The following is an 11,170-nucleotide window of genomic DNA, read 5'->3' as shown; positions in this document are numbered from 1 at the left end:
AATTATGTAGTAATTTTCTTATGTGTAATTGAATATAATTCAATTGTGTGCATATATTTCATTTTCTCTATTCTGTATCCTTTGGTCGAGACACAAATTGATCCCTTTTCTTGTACAATATGCTTTAAAGCTGAGATAAAGAAAAACATAGTTTGTTGACGTACAGTATCAGCAGAAACATGAGATAATGCAAAGAACTTTGGATTAATATGAAATCCTTGTAGTAATTAGGTCTGAGGATACTTATATACTCCACAAATGAGCTTACTCATTGAAAGTCAGACAGATAATGCAATTTTGCTTTCTAGAAACAAAATAGAATGATTGACTTTGTCACCTTGATTGGATATGAAATCAAGTAAGATATATTCATGAGCAGACCTGTGAGCTAATTTACAGGAAAGATTAACCATGGAGGCAATGTCCTTCATCCTCAGCCCTCAGAGTGGACTGTTGGGGAATATAATTTTAAGGTGTGTTACTTTTGTTTATGTTGCATTTATTTAATTTTGTGAAGGTGTGTTACTGTGCCTGTCTAAAAATCCTGATGGTCTAATAAAGAACTGACTGGCCAATAATGAGGCAGGAGACAGGAATAGGTGGGGCTGTCAGGCAGAGAGGATAAAAATGAGGAGAAATTTGGGAAAGCAGGATGAGGAAATGAGAGAAAACAGAGAACTACTTCAGGGTCCAGCCACCCAACCACCTCAGACTGACATGGAGTAGGAAGGAAAGAAAAGATATACAAGAATACAGAATGATAAAATCCACAAGACCAAAGATGAGATAATTTAAGAAAAGCTGCCATAGGTTTCAGTAAAACATTACAGGCTGTATAGCTACATAAATAAATTCTAATATTCAGTTTCCTTAAAATGTGGAAATTCAATCTGCCAACATTAGTATTTTTACATTCAATTACTCTCACAGTATTGGATTAATTTTCATGATGATTGCACTTTATTATTATAATATGTTTGGAGTCAGGAATACATGAACTGGGGTCAACATTAGTCTCCATCACACTTCTGCAATAGAGAGAAGATTTCACATCAATGAAGCAGAACCAGGTTAATACATTGGAATTGGTTTGGATTCATCAAAATGGAATTTTACTTGCTGGAATCTAGTGTTTGGTATCCTTACTGAAAAAATATCTAAAATTAGTTTCTATTAATTACCTTTTGCAGTGCATCAACTAGTTCATTTATGTAGTACTGTTATTTAAGTGTTGTCAAATGGAAGTTTGTAATGTCTGAAACTTTTTTAAACAAAATGCGGGGAAGAAGAATCAGTGACATAAATGTGTCATGTGTTGATATTCTTTGAAGCTGAATAACAGGGGCTCCTTGTATCCATTCTTCTTTCAACATGTTTGAATTTCTCCATAACAGAATGGCAAAATGAAGTGGACAGGAATGCGATTCAGGTAATTTTTTCTAACATTATATCTTTAATATTCTTCAAAGACAGAAGGGGTATTTATAGTACAACCACTTTATGTTCACACTTGCTAAACACACAAAATGGACAATAATTTTTCAAACTTTATTTTTGATCCTTTAACTTGATTTACTTTTAATATTCTTGGTAATCTTATAAATTTTGGATGTGAAACATTGTGCAAAGATCTAAAAACTGCCATACCATATTGTTCCCAAATCAAACTCAAAAGACTCTTAGAAAAATAAAGACATTGAGATTGGATGACCAACCCTAAAGAAGGTCTACCATGGAAAAGTTATTCAGTTGTTTTTTTTTAATATGCACAACAAGGTATACAGAACTCGTAGATGGGTCAGATGTTAAGAGTGAGAAGAAATGAATATAGTCGGCAATAAGGAACTATGTGGTCTTGGTAAAATTAAATAAAGAGGTTCTGTTGAGGATATGGTCTGTGAAGTTCAAGAAAGTTTGCCCATATAGTCTCCTACCCCCTCCACACAGACCACATCCTGTGAAGAGTGAGGATATACAGAAGCTTAAACAGCTGCATTTTCTTACAAGTTCACCTCTCACTTTCTTTCCCCTACCATTACTATAGCAGAATATGGTTTTGAAGGTAATAAAGTTACTTCTGACTTGGTTTCTCAGGGTCACAGGAAAGTTTTCTAAGTGGTTTGAGGGTACTTGAAGCATGAGGCAGTTCATGTATTTTTAGTTCCATTATTTTTTTCAGATCTACTAAAGCATCAGATGTTTCACTTTTTAAAATCCCCTTGTGCCATATCCTAAGACTATGTAATTCATAACAATTTGGTTATTATGGAATATACTTAGGCTTCATCAATAGTCTAGAGATATACACACAATGAGAAACAAATTGCTAAAATAGACTCAATGAAGTTAGACTTAGAGGAGGCCTGAGGTAGTATAACACAGGAAGAATGACATCTTGATCATTGAGATTGAAATCCACTAGTCCAGTAAGTTAAAAGTAAGAATAGACATGAAGAACATGAGTCCATGCATACTACCCCACTAGCTGTCCGCAATCCCATCAGTTTGCTGGAAGAAATGGTCACACAAGACATCCAGAATCAGATAATTTCTATTTAATTACAGAGACAATCTTTATTATTAGAATTCATATGATAAATAAGAGCTGTAAATAAACACCAGATATAACATTTCACAGTATCTTGCAAGCTAACCCAAAAGGTGGCATAAAAATTAAGTTGTATGGAGTTCCACAGATGAATCCTTACAGAGCATGGGTGTTCATAGGGCAAATGGCTCCACCTCATGAACCAGCAGTTAATATGATTTGGTGTTTTACTGCATGACAATGAAAATACATAACACATAAAACACTTCATTAAAATAAGATAAGCAATAAAAATAAAGACAATATTAATAGCATGTGAAACATTCTGTATTCAAATTTTTATTTAAATACTCTGCTTAATTTTGAAACTAAAATTTAAAGTCTTTATAAAAGAAATATAAGATGACTTATCTTTAACTATACACTACCACAATCAAGACTCATTTTGTATTCAGTCATATAGAGCTCAAAACTATAAATAAAAGATCTGAAAAAGAGTCTTTCCAAGGAGAGTGGGACATCAGAAAAGAGGCAATTGCTTAGTAGTAGCTGAAATACTATTTCTCTCCTACATTAGATTTTTTTCCCTGGAAACTATGAAATACTATTTCTTTCCTACATTAGGTTTTTTCCCTGGAAACTAAGTCTGGTATTAGAAGAGAAGGGAAGAGAATAAACTTCAAGCAAAAAAAAAAAAAAAAAAAAAAAACTGGAAAATTTATATCCATGTTCATGGAGATATTTCTTGGAATTTAGCATCCTAATAATGGTAAGCCATTTTTTCTATTTAGACTGGCATTTGCAATGCATTATGTGAAAGGGTTGCTATAACACTCTCTTTAAAGTGTCTTTACTTGCAGCTCATCTTCCTGTGCCTGCAATCTCTTTATTGATTGTCACCACTTCATATTAATGCCCATTCCTGTGGTATGAACTTCAGACATTTCTTGGTAAGTTAATATGAAGTTAACATTAATAATTAGCACCTTATTGTGAATAAGTTGATCAGAAAGGAAAGGGAATAGAGCAAAATTCAAATATATTGATGAGGAAGATGAAGAATCAGGAAAACCAGATGCTGAATACAAACCTAGATGAGCATGTCTGAGGAGATAAATAACATAAGATCATTACATATTCACCTTCTACCTAAAGTATGCATAAGGACTGCCTAACAAATTAGCTATATGCTCAACCACTCCAAGATTATCAGTAATATCCTAGAAATATTTCCTCTCCTTTAAAAAATAGTATGATTATTGTGAAATCAATGTAAGAAAAAGTTCAAACAGTAATCTCCTAAAGTGACTTTAAGAAGTGTAATCCATGCTACAAAAAAAGTAAGCGTAGAAATAATGAGTGAGTTTTATTCCAAGCACTCACAATTGTTTCATAGTTCCACAAATGGTTACAAAACAAAATTACGCTCAAACAGAAATCACTTTAAAACAGACCAAAGACACTTATAGTTTCTTTTGAAAACAATTTAACACTTATTTAATACACCAAAACATATATACATTACAAGGAATAACTAGGAAATACATAAATATACTGTTGCTAGCAGCCAAAAGTCATTTTTCTAATCCACTGTCATTTTCATACAAATGTACAAGTATAATCTACACTTGCCCAGACAAAACTTTAGTTTTCTGGTAGTATTAGGAGTTTAAAATTCATGAAGATTTAACCAGTTTCCCCCAAACATATAATTAATTATATACCTAAAACTATCCTTTTCTTTCTGGATATGAAAAAAGAAAAAAAAATCCTTGCTTGGTTTATACATTTTTTTTTCTTATGTAAAGAAGAGTTTGCTATCTTTCCATTCTCTTCTTCAAACATTTTTAAAAGTAATCTTATTTATAATGTATATCACGATTCAGCCCATTCCAGTACTTACATCTCTATACCCCAGTTTTTCCTGCTCAATACTACCAAGTAGGTAATAGGCAAATCTTTTGTAAGGAGTGCCTAAGGCTACTGGAATGAGGTTTACTTTTCTCAAAAGGTGGAAGAATTGCTCTCAACACGTTCTGAGAGGTAATCTGTGTAGGCTTTATAACTGAAACATATGCAGACTTGAAGGTCCACATGACCAGTGTCTTCAAGCCCTACTCTGGCTTGTGTAGATATGTCGACAGATACCACTTAGGTTGGGGAATGAAGGACAATAGTGCTGATTTTAAGAGATATACTTCACGTTGCTTCATCTTTTCACTCTGGCCCAAGCTTAGTGAATAATTGGTGCACTGTTTCTTCCATAGGCTCAGTGAGTGCAGTAACCTGTTAGATTTCTTCAATGTAATTCTAAAACGCGATGAAAAAAATCTCTCTACTAGGCAGGCTCATACATTTCCAAAGGTGTTCTTTGGAACTAGTTTAAGAGAGCCAGAACTGTGATTGACACTTGTTTCCTTTCTCTTAAGCCTAGAGGCCATCTGAGTCATAATGGGCTGTCTCTAGAAAACTACCTGCCCTGGGAATATTCAATGTAGCATTTTATACAATCACGCAAGATTATTGTGTGTCATGAATATTTTGTTGTTCTTAGTTTATATATACCAAAGACTGATTACATAATTTCTTTCAATGATTAGATGTGAGAGATGATATTTCATACTGACACTAACCAAAGAAACCAAGCATAAGAATTTTCAAATCATGAAATGAAATCACACCTTGGAAATAAATATTAGCCTAATTTTTTAATATTATGTGTATGTAAAGTACTGTCTATCCCACTTTAAACATAACCAAATGTTGGACCGCAAACTGTGCTTGCTACTACAAATAGACATCTGCAATCCCTCTGATGAATTCATCATTTGAGGTTAGAAAACTCAGTACCTAAGGGGAGCTTGAGCTAGTAATCCCTTTGTGACTTAGGTTCACAGATAAAGCTGATGACTATAGCTCAGAGCATATGTGCGAAGAGTGACATCAAAATTTTATCACTTAAATCTTAAGGACTTGGTCATACATTACTGCATAGACATGTCACAATCAAAATGATGAAACATGTTCTCAATAGGTTCTGTGTATTCTCTATGTAAGTAATATAGAACACACTTAAAAGTTGGGACTGTTCTCTGTGAGTACTGCCTTGTTGATGGGGTATTGTGACCGTATTCTGGTACTTTCATTCTAGGCCACGTTTAGTTTTGGGTTTTATTTAGCATAGTCTAGTTGTCACCGTGGAAGTGGTATGGTTACTCACAATTTTATATGATTTTGTCTGGAGTTGGACGCTATCAGGCAAATCTTGTCTTGAAAGACGTCTTCTGAACTCATTAGTGGTAAAATAATATATGATTGGGTCAAGGCAGGAATTAAGACTTGCCAGACATAGGGCCACAGAATGAAATATTAGAATCACTCTTCTGGCTACACAGCTCTTAATTTCATTGGATTTAACCAGGAAATCTAAAGGAAAGCTGAAGTGATAAGGTGCAAAGCAAATTAGAAATACCCCTGCACAAGTCAGAATCATCTTCAAGGCTTTCTTTTTCTCTCCAAGATGTTGAGAAATGGGGTATTTGTTTTGTAATGATAAAGCTGTTTTCCATGTACAGTACAGGACAATCAGGAGAGGAGTAACAAACCCAACCAATTCTCCAATGGTTATCATGGCAACAGATTGGGCCAAATTGACATTCCTGGTAGGAAGATCCACAAAGCATTTGGTTCTGTTGCCTGGGGTATCATCATTGGTTCTGAGGAGAGGAAAAAGTAGGCAGGCAAGGCAGATGATCAACCAGCCAACAATGCTGATATACAAGTCATATTTCTGCTTGCCGTCATTGAAACGAAAGGGGTACATGAGAAACCAAAATCTTCGTACACTGATGCAGACCAAGAAGTATATGCTTGCATACATGTTAACATATTTCAGATAGAAGCAAAACATGCAGAGGCCAGGACCAAATGGCCAGTCATGGTTCAAGTAGTAAAAGATTCTCAGTGGCAGAGAAAGAATTTGCAATAAGTCAGCAATAGCTAAATTTATCATAAATACCACAGCCCTTTTGGTTTCTTTCATATAGCCATAAAATACCCACAAGGCTAATATGTTCCCTATGAGCCCTGGCACAAGAATGACAGTGTATGTTACTGCATAAATGAAGTACCGAAAATCTGTATTGTCTCCATCAGTCTTGTTACATGTATAATTAGCAATCATGATTATTTCTAGAGAAATTGTCTTTGTCTAATGATCATTCAAAATCTAAATTCATAAGTAACAGCTGTACGTCTTACAAGATGGCTGGTCAATGGCTCAGAAAGACAGAGTATAAAACAACGTTTTGCCACAATTGTTAGCCTCTACATATGATTTGGGAACTTTTCAAAAAATGCTTGTATGTTTGCCTTAGATTTGTCTACAACAAGTACAGAATTCTAGTGTGCAAGCACACATGAATTGTTAACATTTTCTCCTCTTGTTTATTTTGTAAGGCCTTCCAGGACATCATGACAGTTGGATATCTCCCATTTGGTTCAGAACTATGTTGTCTGTCAACTTCTTGAATTCCCATATGATAATCATTACAGGTGTTTGGAAGGATATTCGTGGGAGTTTTTTCAGCCTGGCTCACAAAGAAGAAAGGTTTGCTTCAAGGCAGAGTGTGTCTGCCACTATCCCGAGATGATTAGCTTTGGTGGGTCTTTTTTTCTGAGACCTTTTCAGATCTGTATTGAAATTTAAGAAGAGAAAGGGAAAAAAAAGACAGACCTGTAAGTAAAAGAAAATAAGCCTGTTATATATGGTATTTTTACATGAGAAAAACTCAGCGTTTGATGGCCATGCTATGGCCAAAAGACAATGTTTGTAAAACATACTCCCATACTCTAGGTCTTACATTCTTTAGTCTCTCTTTCAATGATATCTCCCAAACTTCACTGTGTGGGGTGATATAGATATCTTACTTAGGGCTGAGAAGTCACAGTCACTTATTCTTAGCATTTTGGTCAGTTATGGGGCTCTGCATTAATTGCTTCCTATTACAAAAAAAAAAGATTTAAGAACAGCACAGATCTGTAGGTATAAACAATATTTAGAAGGCATTTTGATAACATGATCATTTAGCAAAACAACACACTCTAGTGTGTTCCTAGTCAGAGGCTTTTGGTAAAGTTCACCATGTCAGTCATGAATTTTCTCCTGTGGAACAGGCCTCAAACACGACCAAAATGCACTTGTTTATCTCCTTAACATTTGTGCAAATATTGCATCAGTGGGCACATCTTTTTGGTCAGGTTAGTATTACATCATAGAGTGTCTAGTACTGGAGAAGACCATTGATGTCTTTTTCCTCCAGAGGCCTATGTAATATCACCCGACACAATGAAAGCTGCCTATCCAGGAGGACTCCTCCATTGCTGGTGAGAGTGCAAATTTTTACAATCACTATCGAAATCAATATTGTGGTTCCTTAGAAAATTTACAATTGATCTACCTAAGACCCAGCTATACCACTATTGGGCATATACATAAAGGATGCTGCATCCTACTACAAGGATACTTGCTCACCTATGTTCACAGAAGATTTATTCATAATAGCCAGAAACTGGAAACAATCCAGATGTCCCTCAACTGAAAAATAGACAGAAAATGTGGTACATTTACACAGTGGAGTATCACTCGAGAGTTTAAAAAATGGCAACATAAAATTTGCAGGTCTATGAATCATACTAGAAAAAAATCATCCTAAGTAAGATAATCCAGCTCCAGAAAGACAAATATGGTACATACTCACTTTTAAGTAAACATTAGCTGTAAAGTAAACAATAACCATGCGACAATCCAAAAACTCAGAGAGGCTAAGTAACAAGGAGGGCTCAGGAGGGGGCACATGGATCTCTCAGGGAAGGGAAAACAGAATAGATTTTTTAAGTGGATTGGGGCAGGTGGGGATGAGAACTGGAGGGGCAGGGGGAGAGAGATGAAGGAAGAGAATGCTGAGACAGACAACTGGAATGTGAGGGAGGAAGCACTTGAAGGTGATTTGAAACTACCTGGAATCCTTGAGTGACCCTAGTGAAGACTCCTGGTAATAAAGGATATGAAAACTGAACCAGCCATTTTCTATAGCCAGGCAAGGCTCCCAGCAGTGGGGCTGCAACATTAACTCAGCCACAAAATTTTAGACTTAAATCTTTCTTGCCCACAAGATGTGCTGGGGTAATGGTGCAGAGCTTGTGGGAGTGATCAGCCAATGACTGGTCCAAGTTGAGGCCCATACCACAAGAGGGAGCCCATGTCTGACACTATCTGGATGAGTAGGAACCAGGGGCTGGTTAGCCCAGAGACCCAGGGTAGAACCGAACATGACTGGAGGAAAAAAATCCAAAGAAATGATTCTTAATGATATTCTGCTATACTCATAGGATCAGTGCCTAGCCCAATTGCCATCAGAGAAGCTTCCTCCAGCAGCTGATGGAAACAGATACAGAGACCCACAGCCAAACACTAGGCAGAGCCAAGGGAACCCTGTAAAAGAGACGGGAGACTGGATTGTAGGAGCTGGGATGGGGAGGTGGGGTAGGGTGGAGGACATTAGGAAAACACAGACCACAAAATCAACTAAGCAGACCTCATAGGGGATCACAGAGTCTAAAGTGACAATCTCTGATCCTGCATGGGTCTGAGCTAAGTCCTCTTCATATATGTTACGGTTATGTAGCTTGGTGTTCTTGTGGGATTCCTAACAATGGGAGCAGTGGGTGTCTCTGACTCTTTTGTCTGATCTTGGGACCATTTTCCTCCTACTTGGTTTAGCATTATTACGAAGGTTTGTGCTTAGTCTTTTTTAACTTTTTATTATTAAAAAACTCTATTTTTTTCATTTTACATAGCAATCCCAGTTTCCATTTTCTTCCCTCCTCCTGCTCCCTTCACCTGCTCCCCTATCCATTTTTTTTTTTTTGGTTTTTTCGAGACAGGGTTTCTCTGTGGCTTTGGACCCTGTCCTGGAGCTAGCTCTTGTAGACCAGGCTGGCCTCGAACTCACAGAGATCCGCCTGCCTCTGCCTCCCGAGTGCTGGGATTAAAGGCGTGCGCCACCGCCGCCCGGCTCCCCTATTCATTCTTTAGAGAAGGTAAGGCACATTGCTTTGAGGAAGGTTCAAGGCTCTCCCTCCTATATCTAGGCTGAGTAAGGTATCCCTCCAAAGAGAATGAATTCCAAAAAGCCAGTACAAGCACTAGAGATAAATCCTGGTCCCAATGATAGTGGCCCTGCAGTCTGCCCCAGCCATACAGTCTGCCCCAGCCATACAACTGCTACCCACATGCTTAGTCTTATTTTAACTTGTTATGCCATGTTCAGTTGATATCCCTGGGAAGCCTACGTTCTCTCTCTCTCTCTCTCTCTCTCTCTCTCTCTCCATCTCCCTCTCTCCCTCTCTCTCCTCTATCTCTCAAAGAATCTATTTATTTATTATGTATCCACTGTTCTACCTGTGTATATGCCCGCAGGTCAGAAAAGGGTACGAGATCTCATTGTACATGGTCGTGAGCCACCATGTGATTCCTGGGAACTGGATTCAGGATGTCTGGAAGAGCAGCCAGTGCTCTTAACCTCTGAGCCATCTCTCCAGCCTGCCTGCTCTTTTAATTTTTGAAGGGAAACAGAGGAAGAGTGGGTATGGGAAAGAAGAGAGGTGAGGGGAGTATGGGGAAGAGTGGAGGAAGGGGAAACTGTGGTGGGGATGTAATGTGTTAGAGAAAACTAAAAGAAAATTAAAAACATTCTTCTATGTCTTACAACCAAAGTATGTGGTATCTTCAGCAATAGGATCCTACAGTCTAATTAGAATGGGCAACTAGTGGTAATAAAGCAATGGTATAATAATATATAATAAAGCAATGGTAATAGCCTGAGTTATTTTATTGGGGAGCTCTGGAGACTCCCTTACCAATATGGAGGGTACACTATATCAGGATTGAAATTTCGTTTTTGTACTCATGAAATTAGGGGTACCTTAGTTTACCTGAACAAGATTAATCTAGTCAGAATTCCAGTATGAATAGGGGAGGAGCTCAGAAGGCTTTATCCCTAGATGAAGAGTTATTGGTAGTTGATGGCCACTAGGGGAAGAGAATAATTTTTCTTTAGGGGTGTAGCCAAATTTTTCTTTGGGGGTGATAGGTTGCTCATCCCCCAGTGGATGGTCCCATACACATACACATATGGTCAGTTCTTAATGGATTCAATGAGTTATTTAAAAAAAAACAGAAGAGGGTATAAAGTTGGGAAGGAGACCTATTGAGAAGATCTAGAGAAGATGGGATGAAGTTAGATATAGATATAATCAAAATTCATTGTATATAGGTAAAATAAGAAAATAAGACCTATGTATAAAATGTATTACTTTTAAAAGAATTTGAGTGAGAGTAAATATGCTACAGATTCTGTCACAGTGGTTCTCATTCTCTGGGTTATGACCCCTTTTTGGGTCAAATGACCCGGTCACAGGGTTCACCTAAGATCACTGGGAAACACATATTTACATTATGATTCATAAGAGTAGAAAATTATAGTTATGAAATAGTGATGAAAATAATTTTATGGCTGGGGGTCACCACAACATGAGAAACTGTATGAAAGGGTCTCAGCA

The 11,170-nt window shown here is 37.0% G+C and overlaps 1 protein-coding gene across 1 annotated transcript; it reads right to left on the bottom strand.

Annotated features, from left to right (window-relative positions):
• Nucleotides 1-5,723: 5,723 nt before the first annotated feature.
• On the bottom strand, nucleotides 5,724-6,731 carry Gpr174 (G protein-coupled receptor 174). Its single transcript, XM_057760804.1, has one exon. The coding sequence runs from the start codon at nucleotides 6,729-6,731 to the stop codon at nucleotides 5,724-5,726; it is 1,008 nt and encodes a 335-aa protein (XP_057616787.1).
• Between the last annotated feature and the right edge of the window lie 4,439 nt (nucleotides 6,732-11,170).

This window comes from Chionomys nivalis, chromosome X (genome assembly GCF_950005125.1).
Source record: "Chionomys nivalis chromosome X, mChiNiv1.1, whole genome shotgun sequence".
NCBI lineage: Eukaryota > Metazoa > Chordata > Mammalia > Rodentia > Cricetidae > Chionomys > Chionomys nivalis.
Note: the sequence above shows the minus strand (reverse complement) of the source record. Positions and strands in the feature narration are given on the sequence as shown.